The 21,294-nt window shown below is 41.9% G+C and overlaps 1 protein-coding gene across 1 annotated transcript in view; it reads right to left on the bottom strand.

Annotated features, from left to right (window-relative positions):
• Positions 1-21,294, bottom strand: part of LANCL2 (LanC like 2) — a 161,215-nt gene that overhangs the window by 5,363 nt on the left and 134,558 nt on the right. The window contains exons 7-8 of the mRNA XM_030207281.1: positions 17,446-17,622; positions 7,423-7,495 (exon numbers count right to left, since the gene is read on the bottom strand). Coding sequence (XP_030063141.1) covers positions 7,423-7,495; positions 17,446-17,622 — 250 coding nt within the window. The remainder of the gene's footprint in view (positions 1-7,422; positions 7,496-17,445; positions 17,623-21,294) is intronic.

Genomic DNA, 21,294 nt, shown 5'->3' with positions numbered 1-21,294 from the left:
CTTATCCAGTTCACCACTTTTGGTCCTAAGTTCAACCCTTTCAGCTTATTCACGAGTCTTCTGTGGGGGACCGTATCAAAGGCTTTGCTGAAGTCCAAGTAGATTACATCTAGCGCACGTCCCTCATCCAGTTCTTTGGTCACCCACTCAAAAAAGTCATTAAGATTCGTTTGGCAGGATTTTCCTTTGGTAAAGTCATGTTGCCTCGGGTCCTGTAACCCATCGGTTTCTAGAAAGTTAACTATCCTTTCTTTCAGCAGCGACTCCATTATTTTTCCTATTACCGACGTGAGACTTACCAGTCTGTAGTTATAGTCACTTAACCCTCCATTGCCCCATGTAAGCCGCATTGAGCCTGCCATGCGTGGCAAAGTGCCGGGGTACAAATGTAATAAAAAAATAAATATGTTGGAGTTGGATGGGCTTATTGTTTTGTACATTTGTGTAGAACAGTGAAGCCGACACTAAGGAAAGGCTCTTTAACACTGGCTTGGCCAGTTTCCACTAGGCACACTTTCACCCTGTACTCAGCCAATGCCCACATCATATAAGATCTTTTGATGAAAATTTCCCATACCAACCTGCCTCTACCTGAGCCCCCTGGCTGTGGGAAATTTCTGTGCCCTGCTCCTTTGTTCTTAGTGCTCGTGAAGATCCTGCATCAACCTCCAACCACCCCCTGGCAATAAGGATAGAGACTTACTCCTTGATACGCTATCCTCACTTGGATTTCAAGGCTCTATCCTTTCCAGGTTTTCTTCTTACCTCTCCCGATGTACTTTTAGTGTACACTCTGGTGGATCCTCCTCTTCTTCTATCCCACTGTCTGTTGGCGTACCTCAGGGATCTGTCCTGAGACCTCTACTCTTCTCCATCTATACTTCTTCGCTTGGTACTCTGATCTCATCCCATGGTTTTCGGTATCATCTTTATGCCGACGACTCCCAGATCTACCTCTCCGCACCAGAAATCTCAGCAGGCATCCAGGCCAAAGTTTCAGCCTGCCTGTCCGACATTGCTGCCTGGATGTTTCACCGCCATCTGAAGCTAAACATGACTAAGACTTAGCTCCTTATCCTTCCACCTAAACCAACCTCTCCTCTCCCCCAATTCTCTATTCCTGTGGATAACACGCTCATCCTTCCTGTCTCATCAGCACGCAACCTTGGGGTCATCTTTGACTCCTCCCTCTCTTCACATATTCAACAGACTGCTAAAACCTGTCGTTTCTTCCTCTATAACATCACTAAAATTCTCCCTTTCCTTTCTGAGTATGCAAACAGAACCCCCCCTCATCCACACTCTTTTCACCTCCCGCTTAGACTACTGCAACATGCTTCTCACAGGTCTCCCACTTAGCCATCTCTCTCCTCTTCAATCTGTTCAAAATATGGCTGCACGTCTAATATTCCGCCAATGTCGTTATGCTCATATTACCCCTCTCCTCAAGACACTTCAATGGCTCCCTATCCGCTTCTGTGCACAGTTCAAACTCCTCTTACTGACTTATAAATGCATTCACTCTGCAGCTCCTCAGTACCTCTCCACGCTCATCTCTCCCTACACCCCTCCCCGGGAACTCCGCTCGCTGGGTAAATCTCTCTTATCTGCACCCTTCTCCTCCACCGCTAACTCCAGACTCCGTTCCTTTTATCTTGCCGCACCGTATGCCTGGAATAGACTTCCTGAGCCGGTACGTCAAGCCTCATCTCTGGCCATCTTCAAATCTAAGCTAAAAGCCCACCTTTTTGATGCTGCTTTTAACTCCTAACTCCCACTCATCCGTTCAGAACCCTCACTTCAACTGTCTCTTATCCCTTATATGTCCTGTCTGTCCTAATTAGAATGTAAGCTCTGTCAAGCAGGGACTGTCTCTCCACGTTCAAGTGTAAAGCGCTACGTACGTCAAGTGGCGCTATAGAAATGATAAATAGTATTAGTAGTAGTAGACTTACAGTCCAGGGAAACTCCTCACCCTCACTTTCAGGTCCCAGTCACACCTCCTTGTCCTGTTTGATTCAAGCCCCTGACAATAACCATCTCGGAGTGGACATTTTCTTTCCTTCCTGAATCCAGTGAATGCAGCTTTCTTTCCCTCCCTGTCTCTCTCCAGAGCTACTACTACTACTTAGCAGAGACTGCTCCTTTCTTTCACTCTCTCTCTGTCCACCACCAAAGAAATAAAAGAAAACCCTCTCTTTAAACCCTGCTCTCAGCACATAAGAAGAGTTAAGTAAGGGAGCTGAGAGCACCTGGTCTCCTGGAACAAAACTCCTTAATTACAGCAGCTGGTCTCCTGCTGAGTTTCCACTCATTCTCCAGGCTCCTACCCAAGCCTGGTGCTGCCGACTACATGCCCATTGCCTCATGGGTCTTGTAGTTCCAAACATTTTAAAGGAAACACACCCTTTTATTCTATTTTAACTCTATACTCAAGCTCTATACTACAGTGTACAGCACTGCATACATCTAGTAGAACTTTAGAAATGGTAAAAGTAGTAATAGTAGTACTTTACAAAAAAAGGCCCACTCAATATGGAACCTTCTGTAAAATACATACAAGGCAGCAGAGAAAAAAAAACACATGTATTTTCCTAAACTTGCTCTAGTGGAGCAACTATTTTAGGAAAATACGTGTACGAAATGAACGGCATCACTAAGCATCTTTTTATTTTTTTTTTAACATTAAATTTTTATTGAAGGTTTATGAAGACATTACAAACATCAAGTGCAATACACCACTGAGAAAATCATGAACTTTTTAGTATCTTCCAGCTAAAGAACCTTACCTCAGCAATCCCTCCACAACCACCCCCCCTCTTTATTCCTACTCCAAATTCTGAGCACTCCATGATTTCTTCAGAGTACTCATCCCTTCTCATTTGAACATCCCGAACCCACCCCCCCAGTACCCATCCTTCCGCTGGCCCACCTCTACCCCCCCTTCCCTAACAACCTTAAGTATCCCTCAATAACAGATCTAGGTGCACCCATTCTTCAGCAGAAGAACCATATCGCCCCAGTCTGCGGTCTGTTAATTTCTCCAAATCCCCTAAAAGTTTTACTTTCAAAATCCAGCTGGCTAATGTCGGTCCTCGCTCTTGCTTCCAATGGGCCGCAATGATATTTTTCTCCGATGTTAAGCACAGCCTCTTGAGGTGACGCTGCCACTTTGGCCTCTGCGACTGCCCCACCCAAGCAAACATCATTTAGGATCACAAGGAAATATAGTGTCAAGAAGTGAGGACAAACGTTTCGTAACTCCTTGCCAGAACCCCTGAAGCTGCACACAAGACCGCTAGATATGAAAAAAGGTGCCCGTGACTGTACTACATCTCCAACACAGATCAGTGGACCCAGGAAACATAGCCCTTACCCTATCTGGTTTATAGCACCAACTAGTTAATACTTTATATGCATTTTCCTTAACAAGGACACATATGGAAGCTTTTTTCACTTCCATTCATTGACACTCAAATCACATCCCAAATCTTTTTCTCACCACTGCATATAAGAATGTTTATAGAACTCATTTCCCTGTATAAAGCGGTATAAATGGGAACTCAGCCCTCAACCACCCCTGACTAGAAATGTGATGCTTTACTTGCAAATACAAAATCATATCCGTATGTGTTAACCCATGAGACGCCTGAAGCTCCTCAAAGGAACACATTTCCACGGCTTTCAAGAAATTCTCGAAATTTAATAAGACCACGTTGGGTCCAATCAACAAATACTACCCTCCCAAGGACTGCTGAGAAGCCTGGTTCTTGAATTATATGAGCAAATGAGGAGGGAGCACGAGATCCCTCAGCTTAGTTTTTAAAAAGCTTCACAGGGACAGTAAGTGCGAGAGAAAGGGGTTGGATGAAAGCTGCTTATATGCCCGATTGGAAAGAAAGGCACAAAGGACAGCTCCTAGGGAATAATCCTTCAAATATGTTGTTCCATGGAGGTAATAACCCGCAGTCCTTCTTGAGTCCAACCAGACATAAGTTTTAGCTGCGCAGCCCAATAGTACCACACTAAATTGGGCATTCCCCTTCCCCCCAGCTCCACCACACCCCACATCACTTTCTTAGCCAGTCTGGAAGGGCGCCCTCCCCATACAAAGCTAGAAATTTCTGACTGGAGCCACATTAATTCCGTCCTCAGTACCACTAAGGGAAGAGTTTGAAACAAGAACAACCACCATGGTAACAAGTTCATTTTTACTGCCGAGATTCAACTCCACCATGATAACCACCCAATTATTCAGGTCTCGGCGGAGCTGGTGGAATAATGGGGTATAATTCAATGTAAACAATTTAGACAAATCTTTGTGTATCAGTATACCCAAATACCAAAAACTGATCCACGCCCTGCAAAAGGAAAAGGACTGTAATATCCTCTCCTTCTCCTCCCCTGGAATGGTAATGACCATGAATTCCGATTTATCATAGTTAACTTTAAATTCCGACTTTTTCCCAAAGGAATTCAATTCCCAGATTATTATAGGCAGGGTCAACTGGGGTGCTCTTACATAGAACAACAACAACAACAAAAAAAAAGAGTCCAAATCTCCTGCAAAAACAGGATATCATTTGTAAATAAAGCTATCTTGTGCTCCTTTCCCCCTATCTGAACCCCTTTTATGTCAGGCAGAGATCGAACCCGTTGTACCAATGATTCCATGGACAGTGCAAATAACAGAGAAAAAAGTGGGCATCCCTGTCTGGTCCCCTTCATTATGGAGAATTGTGGAGAGTACCCTCCATTAATCTTAATATGAGCTACAGGAGTTTCACAGAGACACTGCAACCATCCCAGAAACTTGGGGCTGAATCCCATGAATCGCAGCACTTCCCGTAAATATGGCCACTCGACTCTTATCGAACACCTTCTCAGCATCCATGGTCTGTAGGGCTAGTGACTCCCCCTGAACTTGCACCCCCCAAAATTATATTAAGAGTACGTCTAATATTATCTGCCACCTGACGCCTGGGAACAAAACCAGATTAATCTGTATGGATAATCTGCGGGAGTATCCGACTCAAGCGATCTGTTATGATCTTTGCTAGAATTTTTACATCAGTATTTAGTAGAGAAGTCGTAGATAGGAACCACATACCTCTGGATCTTTCCCAGGCTTCAGTATTACTGAGATCTCCTCCTCACGAATACTACAGTAGGGAGTGGCCTTCAAAGCATGCATTTCCCACTCTTCTCAGAAGAGGACCTAACTCAGCGACAAAAAGCTTATAAAACTTTGCTGTAAATCCATCCACTCCCAGTGTTTTCCCCCTTTAAGACCTTTGACAACCCTTAAGATCTCCTCAAGAGCTATAGGGGCTTCCAACTGGTCTCGGTCAGCTGCTTTTAAACTCGTCAACCCATTTCTAGCCAACTACTCCTGAATCTTTGATTTCTGAACCCCATCTCCTCTAGAATACAGATTAGTATAAAACTGAACAAATTGCCCTTGAATCTCCCTGTCTCTTTAGTAGAGGATATCTCCAGCCCTCTTGATTTTAGTGATGGTATGCGTAATCTGACACTTTCTAATATACCGAGCTAGCATTCTGACCACCTTGTTACTAAATTCATAGAACCTCTGCTGGACCAATCATCTATGAAATTCCATCTGGTCCACCTGAAGCCTCTGCAATTCTACAAGCTAGTAACTGTAGTAAAATGGCTAGATCTCTCCCCTCTTGGTGCAGGTCTCTAGTTGCACTAATTGCATGCGAAGCTCTAGTTCTTTCTTTCCCCGCTCCCGCTTCCTTCTTGTGCCCCACTTAATGAGGTGACCACGTACCACCATTTTGAGAACATCCCAAAGAGTCCCATCAGATACTTCACCCATGTCACTCAACTCCATATAATTTTTAATAACCTCACGTACCTCTGCACACACCTCCACATCCCCTAGCACAGACTCATTTAATTTCCAGAAAGTGCAACGTCTTTCACCACTCAATCCTCGCAACTAAGTCCAAACCAGGGCATGATCAGAGGCATGTATACTCTCAATATCAGTGTCTTGCATCTGACCCCACAAAGCTTGACTGCACCAGATTATATCTATTCTCGTATAGGTCTGTTGTGCATGTGAGTAAAAGGAGTAGGAGTGTTGTCCCGGATGTTGCAATCTCAATACGTCCAGCAAGTCTAAACCTTTAACCAACTGCAGAAATTTCTCTCTGTAAGCCAAACTACCCCACCCCCTCCCTTAGAACGGTCAAAAGTCACCTCCCATGACCACGTGCTCTGAGGCAAAATGAGAAAGGTCTTCTTGTAAGAAGTCATAAAAGTCCCCCTGACCCACATTTGGAGCATACAGTAAATATATTTTCTTTAATAAAAGGGACAGCTGTTTTGATGTATATCACTAAACCCCCAGTTTTACCCCCTCTGGGATCAGCTTGCGTACAACACCCATTAAAATCTCCATGGCAAAGCAATAGAACACCTTTTTTTTTTATATGTGTTTCCTGAAGCATAATGACATCAGCTCTCTAAAAATAATACTTCTCTTTCCTGGATCATTTGAACCGTTAACATTCCATGAGCTCACCCCGTAGACCCAACCTGCCATCCCTCTCCCTCCCCTCTCTCAACCCCATTCGCCCCTCCTGCCAGTAATCTCCCCAAGGAAGTGTGTCATCACCGGAGTAGGTCACACAAACATACTCTGTATACACCCATAGCCCCCTTTCAGGCTTAACTAAACAGTTAAACTAGTAACATCATCCACTTCAATCAATCCCGCACTCAATTTCTCCCTCATCCATACATCCAATCCAAGCATCAAATTCATGCAGTCCTCTTATAAATCAGTCTCAAAATGGCTGTGCACATAGTCCGCTTGCTGAACTCCACTACGGAAAGTCATCGTAGCCAAAAAATGTAAATCAATCCAAAACAAAGTGTGAGACAAGTTGCTGTGCCCACTTTTGATGTCACCTCCTGCATATGAAAGAGCGGGATGCAGCAGCGAGGAGGATCTGGGCTCAGCAGCTGGCGGGATATGAAAACCGCTGCCACTCTCTACTGAAACGTGGTGGATGCACATCAAGGTATGGGGGGAGGTGGAGTTCCAAGAGCTCTAAATCTCCTTTTAAACTCTGATACATTATGGCTTATGGTGGCGAGCATGGGCGGGCCCACTGAACTGGTCTGCACAAGACTGGCCCTGGTCCCTGTGTACACCCCCTTTTAAATATATGCTATGCAAGTTAAGTGGATATTTGCAGAATAGTGCCTAGGTGCTCTGCTAGCATTTACATGGGTATGTGCAAATAATAAGTGCTGGTAGTCTAGACATTTAGGTGCATAACACACATAAGTGAGGGTGCCTAGATCACAGCATTGCCTTTTAAATGACAAACAGTATAACTTTAATTTAATATGAAGTCTCAGCAAATAAAAGATTGGTTTTACCTTCAAAGAGCGAGTATGGTCTATCAGGAATACGACATCCATGTGCACCATAGTCCAAACACCACTCTGCAAACTGCAAAAAGGAAGATAGGATGTTTCAAAGCCCATAGTCAGCTTCTGAGAGACACTGATAAAGCTGATGGACAGAGGTCCTGGGGATGGCTGGTGGACATTTTTCAGAAAGTTAAGGTAGGTTGAGCTCTCTAGATTTTATTGATTTGGGTAAAGGCAAACACTTATATTCTTATGCTGATAATATTTTAGTGCTGGTTCCAATTTTAGATTACTTGAACTATACATATGAAAAGATATTGAACTGCATTAGTAAGATTAAATATCAGGCTTTTACTCATTTGTTAAAGCTGAATGCAAGTAAAACTAAGGTTTAGAGGTTTAACAACTCTTTGGGAAATCTACCCACTGCTGTACTGTTAGAACAAGGTGAGCTATTACCAGTGGAGAATACTTCCAGAGTACTGCAAATAATTTTAGATTCTTCACCGTAATTGTTTTCACATTTTAAACTTTATTAGAATGAAACAATACAAAATATATGTTTCAACAACCACAGGATAGCTAACCTTCAGTCTACTTCACAAATCCCACTTGATTCTCCACCCCCTCCCTCATGGAACCAAGTTAAACCCCTCCCCCCTTAAGAATCAGTATGAGTTCAGTACCCCTACCATACCAAGCAACAGCTTGAGCATTGTGAATATTTATGACAACATAGTGGGTGCCCCCAACTCCTGTCATCTGCTAATGGTGATAGATGCCCAAAGTCTTATGAAAAGAGACCACTTGACTATGCTGAAGCTTAGTCATCTGATAAATGTAATTCATTTTGCGAAGGACCAGGTCCACCATGGGTACCAGTGGTTCTTTCCAAGCCATTGCCAAAGCAAGTCTGCTGGTCATTGTAGAAAACTGAGTGTTACACTAGCAACTGAAACTGATCATTTTAGTGCTTAGTGTACACCAACAGCACACCCTAAAATGGATTCCACTATGATACAATACAGAGGGTGAACACAGAACCAAGAAGAAAGGTCTCTAAGGCATTGTGCAACCTGGTGGAGAGGGCACAGCAGAAAAAACCACAAGCGCAGCCTGTTCTGTAGACTTGTAAGAGAAACATAAATATCACAAGGGCATTATGGGTCATGTAGTGATAGCGGCATGCAGGAAACAGATGGCTGGCCTTGAGAAAGCTTGGAAGGGAATGTAACAGCAGGAAAGGAGAAAAACAAGACATGATAGCCAGGAGAGTAAGTTAGAAGAACTACAGCTGTAGGATTCTGCATGTAAACAGGTCAAACTGTCCAAATTATAAGTTATAAATGAGGGCGAGAGAAGTTGGGCGGTAGGAACTTGTGAGGCAGACTGACTAGTGTCTTGCGGCTGTCTGCTTCTACAATTTCCTCTAGCAGGAAAAAAAAAAAAAAAAAGAGATCTGTATTCTGCCATTAAAGAAATCATATTATGTGAATCTTTTAGTTTCAAACTTTTAGTTGTGAACTACTAAATTATTTTTTTGTTTTGTTTTTTCTATTCTATGCAAACATTTATCGGTTAATACATTTTTTATCTAAATGTCTTTTTAAATAATGTTTTATTTACATACAAGCTAAATTTATTTAAGAAAAATATAAGGGTGAATCTTTTTCCTGTGACACTGGATAAGGAAAGAGTTTATCCGTGGAGAAGCAGCCGAAGGTTTAGCCTTCACCAGCCTTCTGAATATTGTACCCTCCTGGTGAGGTGAGGGGGGCTAAACACCGTAAATAAACTAGTAGCTACGTTACGTTGTTCCTTTTTCACCCCAAGAGGTTTAAAATTAAGTAAATAATACTCTGCGTCAACAGCGTAGACTACCTGAAGAATCTGCTGAAGGGTTTCATACCACAATTTCTCCAAAATGTACCAGTACTCGTTTTAAACATTTGTATGAGACAATATGGGGTGTAGTACCTGGATATAGAATTTTATAGCTATTTTCAACAAATGCCTGAAAGTAATTTCCCATTGTTTCCCTAAATCTCTTTCCTAGTCATGTACATAATACTGAATAGGGGTGGTTGAGAGAAGCAGTGCTTTATACAATGAAGTTATACTATACCTAGTACCCCCCACCCATTCTCCAGAAGGTGAGGTCATCCTCAATTCATCCACATACTTGGTCTGACCATGCACCACTATTATTATGTTTAGATATAGTTCCAGCAAAGGTGGGAATAAGTTATTGGAAGCTCAATGATACTATTCTTAGAATCCCAGAGCATGTGCAGCAAATAGAGAAAGATATAGTGGAATATTTACAATTTAATGACATGTGTGAAGTAACCCCAAATATATTATGGGAGGGGATGAAGACTGTCCTAAGGGGTAAACATTGCTCTTATCCTGTCCCTTCTGCAGCGTATTTGAGGCCATATCGGGTCTAAAAACTCTCGGTAATCGAGGGCTCGGCTGACAACTCTCCCGGTAAGTGGCTATGTGAAACGAGGACCGGAATCCGTTTCAATTGCAGGTGCTTGGAAGGAAGACAAGGAGCAGCGCTGCTCAGAATCTGCTCTGCCTCATGGCTCCACTGTTGCCATAAAATGTGGTAAAGGCAGTTAGCTTAGCAGAGTTTAAAAAAGGTTTGGACGGCTTCCTAAAGGAAAAGTCCATAGACCATTATTAAATTAGACTTGGGGAAAATCCACTATTTCTGGGATAAGCAGCATAAAATGTTTTGTACTTTTTTGGGGATCTTGCCAGGTATTTGTGACCTGGTTTGGCCACTGATGGAAACAGGATGCTGGGCTTGATGGACCTTTGGTCTGTCCCAGTATGGCAATACTTATGTAGTGTGGGAAGGATTAAAGGCGGTGATTTGAAAGGAATTTATCAAGTGGGGCTTGCCTGAGGAAAAAATAAAGAGAAGGAGTAATGTTTATTATAAAAAATAAGGATCTGGAAACTAGGTGCACGATAATGAGCAGAAAGAAGCCATAGGCAGACCCTGAAAGAATAAGAGCAGAAACAAAGAATTTGCAACTTGAGGGAATTGAGTATCAGATGACGCAGGTTACAACAGACCTTTTTTGAACATGGAAATAAACCAAGGAATCTACTAGTCTGCAAACTTAAAGGCAGACAACAACAGCACACAATTTTTAAAATTAGAGAGGAGAAGGGAACTTGCTGTGCAAAGAGGCAGAAATTGAAGAGGAATTTATGAGAAATTAGGTCTTACCTGATAATTTTCTTTCCATTTAGTCCTTCCCACTATTCCAGAACCTGTGGGGCAGTTATGTCCATCAACCAGCACGTGGAGATACAGAACTGAAAAATGAACTGAGACATCTCTATTGGAATCCAGTCCAGCTCCTCTGTATTTATGTAAACAAGCAGTAAGGATAAACTCAGAATAAACACAACCTTGAACAACTCACTAATCTAACACTAACCAGATGATCAAATGTGTGGATCTCTCTCATCTTGGACAACTTGTAAAGAACAAGACATATGCAGAAAGCACCATGCAAGGTGACAGTCATTAGTTTACCCATTACTTTGCACCAACTAACCATCTCAAAAACCTTGGGTGGGCCTCTGGAATAGTGGGGAGGACTAATGGAAAGAAAATTATCAGGTAAGACCTAATTTCTCCTCTCATTAAATAGCTTCCCATTATTCCAGAACCCATGGGATGTTCAAAGGCAAACCCTAGAGTGGGTGGGATCCTGGCGCCACTGCCCTGAGGACCGAAGCCCCCAAACTGGCTTCCGAGCATGCCACCTTGTAAGTGCTTGGCAAAGGTATGCAGTGTCAATCATGTTGCCGCCTTGCAAACATCTGCCAGAGACAGTAAGGTAGTCTCTGCTCAGGATGTTGCTGTACACCTCGGAGAATGAGCTCACAAGGCATGAGGAGCCTGCTTCCCTGCAAGCAAGTAAGCTGACACGATAGTCTCCTTCAGCCATTTAGCAATTGTGGGCTTGTAAGCCATGATGCCAAGCCTCTGTTTACCAAAAAGCATAGTCTGTCTGATTTGTGAAACGTATTAACTTCCAGATTCTATTGAGGACTCTGTGCACATTGTGAAGCTTCAAGGAAGAATACCGAGCCATTTCTTCCTTTATGCGAAAGGATGGAAGCTCCACAGATTGGCTGAGAAGAAATGCTGATACCACTTTCAGAAGAAAGGAAGCAGACCCAACCTCCAAAAAGCGAAGAAAGGGATTCCAACAGGAGAGAACCTGAAGCACCGAAACCCTACCTGCTGACGCAACAGCCATCAGGAACTCTGTCTTTAGCGTAAGATCTTTCAAGAATGCCTTCCAGAGTGGCTCAGAAGGAGGTGTCTGAAGAGCCTGAAGGACTAAATTAAGGTTCCACTCTTGACATGGCGTATGAAAAGGAGGCTGCAAGTGGCCCGGTCCCCAAAGAATTCAATGATTTCTGTGCGAGCCGCAAGAGAAGTCTTCTTTAGTCAGCCCCTGAAACAGGCCAAAGCCGCAGTCTGAACTTTTAGAGAACCCAACACCAATCCTTTCTGAAGATCTGCCTGGAGAAATGCTAAGATATGCACGATCTGAGCAAAGAAGGAAGAAAGTCCGTGCTCAGTACACCAGGCCTTGAACATCCTCCACACCCTCACATAGGCCATAGATGTAGACTGAATCAAGGTAGCGATGACCGAAGCAAGGTAGCGATGACCGAATCAGAATAACCTTTTTGTCTCAACTGAGCCCTTTCAATGGCCAAGCCATAAGATCCAAAGGGCAGGGATCCTCCATGAGCACCGGACCCTGCTTCAGTAGGCCACGTACCTGCAGAAAATGGAGAGGACCCCTGTCCGGCAGTCAAATCAGTCCGTGGTACCACAGCCTTTGTGGCCAATCTGGAGCTATGAGAATTATTCAACCCCAGTGCAATGTGATCTTTTTCAACATGCAGCATACTATGGGCCAAGGAGGGAATACATACAGTAGATGTGTCTCTGGCCAGGGCTGCGCAGTAGGGCATCGAGCCCCATTGAGCCCAGTTCTTTCCAACAGCTGAAGAACTTGGAGGCAGTCTGGCATTCCTTTTCATCGCCATCAAACCCAGAATAGAAACCTGCATGGGAATGGGCTTTGCAGGGATCCTGCAGGAATCCCCTTTGGGTCTGCGGGAATACCGCAGGGTCGGAAGAAGGCCTGCGGGGTTCCCATGGGGATGGAAGATGTTCCTGCGGGGTCCCATGGGGACCAGCGTACCTTTTGCTGCTTTTATTCCAATCTAGTGGTCTGTGTCCAGCCAGTGCTGCTGACCAGCTCGGGTGATGCACTGCTGGGCTAGTCTCTCAACGACTCTCTCAAGGCAGAAAGAGGAAGCATGTGCACAAAGAAGACATTTGATTGGTCAAAGACCGGAGGAGGTCCAACTCCACTTAAAGTTCATAGAGTGCACGAGACAGCTCTGGGCAGGGGATGAGGAACAATTGTGTAGTTGTGTGCCTACAGTACAGTATATTGTTCAGATAAGTTTTTGTTTTTCATTTTTTGATATTCTTTAATTTAGCCATTTGAGTAGCACTTGCACTTTGGCACACGTATTATAGCACTTAAAAAAAAACAACATACGTCAGTAACCCAATGAATGAGGTGCTATGTAACTTGGCAATTAAACAATATTGCCTAAAAAATAGTGGTCGTTGCTGAGGGTACTCTTAAAAAAAAGGTTTCTAAAAAATTATTTAAAAAAAATTATACAAAAATGAAAATGTAAAAGGATGTTTTAAAGTAAAATACTTTGAACATTTTTACACATTGGTGTGTGTATGTGTGTGGATTCATACTATTGATCAATGTGTTTCAGCAGTTATTGTATAGTCTTGGTTCTGTTTGGAGTACGATTACTTATTACCAAAGACTGTGGGATTGATTTGTGACTTATCACAGTACAACCGACATTCAGAAATGTATTGATTCAAACAGCGACCATGTTTTATATACGAAAAATAAGGTAACAGTAAAGTATAGACTGTCTTTAAATTGGTATTGGTTGATGCCAAAGAAGTGCCTTTTGTGCTTTGCTCGAGATGCAAGACAATTCTCTCTTGGAGATCACGTTAGGACCAATGGCTTACAGGCTCACAAGGACTATTGTGCAAACGGTATGCCAGCAACAAAACTTACAGCTATGCCAGGCTTTTCTCTATCAAGTAATAACCAACAAAGTACCTGCAAACATCAAATCTGACGTGGCAGACATTGTGGTCGCCATGTGTGCAATAGATGTGAGGCTTTTTTCTATTGTTGAAGGGGACGGATTCAGGAATTTAGCATCAAAGCTCATCTCCATTGGTGCTAAATATGGGAACGTTGATCTGGACTATGTCATGCTCTGTCTCTCATCATCTTGATGGTGTTGTGGAGAAAGAGAAGATCATACTTATCGACAAGCTAACTTTAGTGCCACAGTTCGGAGTGACAACTGACCTTTGGACACATAAAACAACCACAGCTACATAACTGTGACTGTACAGTATATTGATAACTGTCAAACTGAATCGTGTATCTTGGCTACTTGATTACTGCATGAAAATCATATATCGGAAAATATAAAACAAAGTAAAGTCGATTTTGGACGAGTTTTGTGTACAACATCAAGACAATGTGTTCACTACAGACAATGCCAGTAATATGAAGGCTACCTTTCGAGAAAACACGTGGATTGGATGTTCATGTCATAATCTAAAACTTGTTTTGTCGCATGCACTGCAACAGACAGGTTCATATGGCACTGGTTTGCAACCTGAAGTAGCCCAACTTATTGACACCTCCAAAGAACTAGTGACATTGGCAAAAAGAACAAAAATAAACAATCAGCTGGTAACAACACTAAACAATGTGTAGTAACATGATGGAACAGTGTAGTATTAACAATGAAATCAGTGGCAACACATTTTTCAGATCTTCATACATGGAGTGCTGAGCCAGATTTTAATAGAATTTTTTTTTTTGTCTGCTGGCTGATTATCAATGAAGACTTGTTGACTGATGTCATTCAAGTTGATGTGGCCACAAAATGCCTCTCTATTGACAAAAGCCCTTCATTGCATCTGGTGTTACCTACCAAAATAAAGCTGCAAAAACACTTCACTGAAAAGGCTTCTAATAGTAGCGTCATCACACAACTAAAAAAAACATCTACTTAACATGCTGCATAAATACTTCACAATTCATCAATCACATTGTTCTGCGGCATTACTGGATGAACTGTATAAACAACTTTGGAACATTAGCACCAACTGAATATGCACAGGTACTGTCCAACTTGAAAGAGATGGTGGATAGACTGCCAGCAGCAGACAATCAAGATGACCTGTCTGTCTTGCAGCAACCCATTAAGAAGGTGAAACTAGAGGAAAATTTCTTGGGAGACCTCTATTCTTCTTCATCTTCAAATATATCTGAGATATGTATATATTTTCTTTCATTAGCTATTTATATTAATTTATATTTATTTCTAATGACAATACTACTTGCAAAATATATCGTCACATCACATTCAGAACAATACCACCTGCTTTTTCTCAGGTGGATGCATACATGACTAACACTGATGAAATTATTGATTACATCTTGTCTTACTGGAAGTCAAAATCAACTAAGTGGAAACATCTCTCTGGAGTTGCCAGATGAGTCCTCAGAGTTTCTGCTGCCAGCACATCAACCAAACGGTCATTTTCATTGGCTGGGCATGTTCTCGAGGATAGGCGATCACAGCTATGACCATATACTGCGGACTGACTTCTGTTTCTGAACGGACTAAAGAAATAAATGTCCAATATTCCTGACTGATTATTGTCCTCTTACTTGGTGGATGTTTGCATTTTCATTAAAACTCAATAAAAACTAATTAACCTTCAGAAGTAGATAGTATTTTTTTTTTATTAATGGGAACGGAGATTTCTAGTGGGGACAGGTTAGATTTCTCTCTAACCCGGTTCACCATCAACTGAAACCCCTGGCTGGATAGTTCCGATTCTCTTGGGTCCAAGGAGTGCCTGCTGAGAAAGTCTGCCCCCACATTCAAGGACCCAGCGATGTGGCCTGCCGACAAGCAGAGAAGATTTTTCTCTGCCCAACTCATGAGGAAGGCTACCTCCACTGCCATCGAACAGCTGCGGGTCCCACCTTACTTATGGTGACTGCGTCAGGGGTCTTTATTATTTCAGTAACCAACTGAATATTGTTCCAATACAGATTTTGATACAGAGCCACAGTTCACTATGCATCGTGTTAATTTTAGCTGCAAGACACTACTGTTTGCCACTTGGTTTTTCTATACAATTGTTGTAACAATATACAATCGGTTCCTGAAATAATAAAGACCCTTGATGCAAACACTACTGCCGAAACATGGCTATGTCAGGTCAGTTGTTATTCAATAAAGGTTTTAGAGTTGCACCTGTGGCTCAGGTCTCTGTTTTTTTTGGCCATCTCCACTCTTTGGTTCCCCGTAAATGTATATAGCTGCATTTGAGCCATGATTTTGGCAGTTTCATAGGTGCCTATGTACATTTATAAAATGGGCTCTCTATTGAGATAGACAATGGGGAAGTCACTGCTTGCCCTGGGATTGGTAGAATGGAATGGTGCTACTATTTGGGTTTCCGCCAGGTACTTGTTACCTGGATTAGCCACTGTTGGAAACAGGATAGTGGGTTAGATGGACCATTGGTCTGACCCAGTATGGCTATTCTTATGTTCTATAAGTGGATAATTACCTTATCCCTGCTCTAAGTCTTTACATCGACATGTTGGGGCTCATTTTCAAAGCATTTAGACTTACAAAGTTCCATAGGTTACTATAGAACTTTAAGTATAAGTGCTTTGAAAATGTGCCCCCAAGCCTTCTAATTTCATTTCCTATTAAAGATGCTTACTTTTACTATACTGAAGCCTGTTAGATATTTAAATATTTCTATTATATTCATCTTCTTTCCTCAAGAATGCACTTAGAAAGGAATCACACAAGGAGAACACAGTGAAGGTGCTATATTGCTGGTACCTTACTCCAGATCGCTTGCAGAGAATATACCCGAATTCTTCTGGCCTTTGCTGGAGGAATTGTGGCCAACGGGGAACAATGGGCCATGTGTGGTGGAGTTGTGGCAAAGTTCAGGCTTTTTGGAAAACTGTTCACAGCAGACTGCAAACATGGGTAGGGAGGCCTGTCCCTTGGAAGCCGGAGATCTTTCTTTTCTCGGCCGGAGTGACAGGCCTCACTTCGAACCAACAGACACTTGTGAGGCAGGCAGTGAATACAGCATGAGTGGTTACTGCATTGTACTGGAAGCAGGTGGGGGTCCCATCGGTCAAGAGATGGCTAAATAAGTTGACCTATGTGTGTGACATGGAGAAATTCATAGTGGAGCGAAAACAACAACACAATAAATGGAAAGCGGTATGGCAATCCTTTATTCAGTACACTCAAAATGTTTGAGCTATGTGGTGAAAATGTGGTATGGGTGGAAGTGGCAAGTGGTGTCCCAGGGGAAGGACTATATAAACCTTGAAGTTCCAAGGAGTTAATATTTGGTAGTTGAAATTGTTGGATGAAGAACTATTGGATAATTTTGAGTGTTGGTATAAACTATGTAACAGAGAAATGTTGTTGTCCACAGAGCTATTGTATTGGTTTTCTTTTTATTTGATCAATAAAGACTTCATACAAATAAAAAAAAAGGAATCATACAAATATGTCTATACAAATTAATCAAAGCTATGATATATAAAGATTATCTGATAATCTGTACACATTGAACAGAGTTAGGCTAGAAGGGTGTGCTCAATAGCCATTTTTGGTTTTAGCAATAAGACCCATTTATGACAAAAAAAATATTTTTTTAGGTATAACCAGCATGATTATTTAGAAAGGAAATGACTCCGATTCTTTTTAGAACTGTTATAGTGATATGTAAAATAAGTAGACAAAAAAATGGTAGTATATGACCCAAGAAAAGACCACAGCATATCTCACCTTACATGCCCTGTAGAGGTACTTTTTGTCCTGAGTTAGATGATAAAGTGATAAGAAGGAGTATCCATTCCCAGCAGTCCCATGGCAGATTCCATAGCCTTTCCTTAGTAAGCCTCTCTGCCAGATCACATCACTACATTCCATGGCATCTTTCAAATACTTCTCCTCCTTAAAGATCTATTGTAGGAAAGCAAAAAGTAAGAATCCAAAGGGAAAGAGGATTTCATTTCTCACTGCCCCTGTTATTTGGCTTTGCATGGTTTTGGCAAAGATGGCTGAAGAGTTGAAGGAATGCTGAGAAAGTCAGTAAGAGCATTACCAAAGATTTTACCCATCAGGCACTCTTTTCTTCAATAAGGTGTACGGGGGACAACTGTGTTTTATTATTTTTATGTGTAGAAATCCAACACCAAATTAGAGCCCTACTTTCACTGCTACCAGCATAGATATTGTATAGTCTCTGCTCTCTGTTCCATGAGTATTTCTTCTTCATATTCAGGAGCTAAATTCTATATAGTGACCCACTTGTAACTAATTGTGAATACCCCAAACTCACACATAGGGATCAAAGACTGTGATGATGGTAGGTGGCACCAGATCACTGGAAGCTGACTCAGTAGCATGTTAAGTAATTCTCTTCTTACTGGATCAAAATAGGAGGGGTAGGGAAATCTGAGATGTTTTCTGTGGGTGGACTCAGAACTGGTGAGGTGCGCTTGATGGGCTGCAGAAAGGATAGGGTTGGCTTTCTTCTGTGCTGGAGGGGAGGGGTATACCATGTTGGAATATAGCTTTACCCAATTTTTAAACTGTTCATGACATAAAACAGTATGCTAGCAGTTTACTATAGCCCTAGGTCATGAGCTAAATTTCACATGATAAAAGTATATGCTAAATTTAGCTTCTGGAACCAGAACCTTACTAAATTGCATGGTAAGATTAATGAGGCAATTACCGTGCTATTTTAATGCTCTACATATACAGTGCAGGCACATTAAAATTTATGTGCCTATTTATATATGCTCTATAGAGAATGTTTTCTCACACATTAGGGGCTTAGAGACTGATTGATTAAAGTGTGATAACTCGTGCTACAGTAATTTGGGTTACTGCATGCATTAATTGCTGCCAGTCACATTATATTCTATGGGGCTAGTTCACTAAATATGAAGTAACCCATGTTAAAAGTAATGTGACTTACTATGCTTTAGTGAATGAGCCATTTAGGAAATAGCACATTAATAAGGCAACACTAAAAGCATTTCTGTGGGTAAAATAGTGCATTACACAAAGTAATGATCTCTTATAAAACTATCCATCCTATATATGGGTCAAAGTACATAGGTAGCACATTTCACTTGCACTTTTACCCACTGTAGGAGGTGGCATTCCTGGGGACATATGTACATACTTTTGAATTTTCAAATGTATGCATATATTTTTACTCAGCAAAAACTATTCACAGATATTAGTGAGTTTAAATGTATGTGAGTACTTTTATTGGCATAATTTCAAAATAAAAGAACACACATTTAGTCACTTTTATAATCTGACACTCTGCCAGTATGCATTCACTTTTGTGTGGACTGTTAGAAAAATATCCCTATTTGTTTTTAGTATATAAGCTCCTTTGTTAGAAAGGGTATCATTGACTTTTATTTTTTTTTTTCCGTTAGACATAAAAAAAACCCTTTCGATAAATGTTTCAAGCCCTGTAGATCAAAAATGTTTTTATTTTACTGAGAAAATCTTAACCATATGCTATACAGCGTAGCTTATATGAATCTGCCGCTGTGTTTGTCACCAGTCTCAAAGGGCTATAAATTAATTAATATTCATATGTCTAATTACTATTGTCTGATCTTTAATCTGTTGCCTGCTTAGAACAAAAATTATTTTTTACCTCAATTTTCTTTCTTTCAGTCGCAGCAGATTAATCCAGAGACTTGTGTGTTGTGACAATCTACCAGCAGGTGGAGACAGAGAGCGCTGAACTGAAGTGTCTTATAGGATGGAAAGATCCTGGGTCAGTTAGTATTTCTTATAGCAAAGCAGAAGAAAACAGAATTAGAACATTTCTCCTTCCCCACAGAGAAAAATGCTAAACCAAGAACTGCAAACACATAAACCGATTACATTAGTCCATCTAAAATATAAAAATGCAGCAGCAAGTTCCAGCAGAGAGAATTAACCAATAGGAACCACTGGAAAAACAGGGTGGGCCTTTGGATTCATCTGCTGTGGACCAAAGGAAAGAAAATTATCAGGTAAGAAATAATTTTTTCTTCCTTAGATTCAGCACCAGATGAATCCAGAGACTTGTGGGATGTAGCAAAGCAGTCCTGACATAGGGTGTGAACCTGAAGCTCCCGCGGATAGCACTGATACTACAAAAGATGCATCCGACCGAGCAGAGACATCCAAATGGTAGTGTCTGGAGAAGATATGCAAGGAAGGCCATTTACCAGCTAGTAAATATACAGACTCGATAACCTCCTTGACCCAGCGAGCTAGCCTGGGTTTGTAAGCCGCATTACCTTTCTGTGGTCCCAAGAAAAGCACAAACAATGATCTGACCAAACAGTGTAGGAACACATGGCGAACATCAAGGAAGTGGGAAGAAACAAAGGTTGAGATGAAAGGCAAAAACAACCTTAGGAAGAAAAGACGGGACTGTGCAATCCATCACCCCTTCAGGAGAAATCTGGAATATCTTGACAGCACAAAGTCTGGAGTTCCAAAACCCTGCTTGGACAGGTACCTGGATCTCTGATTAAAACTAGGGTGCCCTGGATGATAGCACCTGGTATCTTTAAAACGAGGGTGAGCCTGACCCGACTGGAAAGAACATTTAGATATGTCCTCAGGAAGACACTGAGTCTGACTCACCCAGATCTTTCACCAATCGCTAAATCCTCACCAAACAACAGCTTGCCCTTAAAAGGGAGCTTAACAAGCCACTGTTTGAAGCTGCGTCTGCTGTCCAGTGGCGCAACCTCAGCAAACGACAGGCTGTGACCAGCAAAGACATCTGCTTGTTCGACGCCCAAATCAAGCCATACAAGGAATCTGCCAAAAATGCTAGCCCTGTCTCCACATCTGGCAAATCAGGAGGAGGCTGACTATTGGAATTCTGGAAGGAATCTGAAATCTGTTGCACCCAGCTAAGGCATGCCTAGCAACATACGAGCTGATACATATATCTGCAGAGAGAGAACTTCTGAATTGTCAGAGGAAGGCTGCACTGAATCCACCAGTTGAGGCTGAATTTGGCATGGAGGGTCCAAGAGCGATGGAGACCAACAGCTGAGAAGGAACCCCTGGTCTGATGTGGAATTGGGCACATGGAAGAATGTCAAAGATAGAGGCCATTGCACCCAGAACTTGAACATAATCCCAGAACCCAGGATCTGGTAGGGAAAGTAGAACCTGACTTGGGTGTGAATATTTTGCTGATGAGCAACAGGAAGAAACGTCATCCCTAAGCCTATGTTGAATATCACTCCAAGATACGCCAAGATTTGTGTTGGAAACAATTGTCTCTTGGTGAAATTGAATACCAGTCCATAGAACTGAAGAAGAGCAGCTATCTTGGATAAAATTTGCAGACTCTCTTGAAAGGAAGAGTTGCAAATCAGCCAATCACCAGGTATGGATGAACCTGCAATTCATCCTTGTGAAGAAAGGCTGCCACTACTACCATGACCTTGAAAAAACGTCCTTGCTGATGTGGAAAGGATGAATGACATGGTCATAAATGATAACATGGTCATAAATGATAATGTTCTCCAAGGATTGCAAATCACAAATTTTCTGTGGGAAGGTGAAATGGGAACATGAATGCTCGCT

This window comes from Microcaecilia unicolor, chromosome 1, assembly GCF_901765095.1.
Source record: "Microcaecilia unicolor chromosome 1, aMicUni1.1, whole genome shotgun sequence".
Taxonomy (NCBI): Eukaryota; Metazoa; Chordata; class Amphibia; order Gymnophiona; family Siphonopidae; genus Microcaecilia; species Microcaecilia unicolor.
The sequence above is the reverse complement of the archived record's forward strand: the minus strand, read 5'-3'. Positions and strand labels throughout refer to the sequence as shown.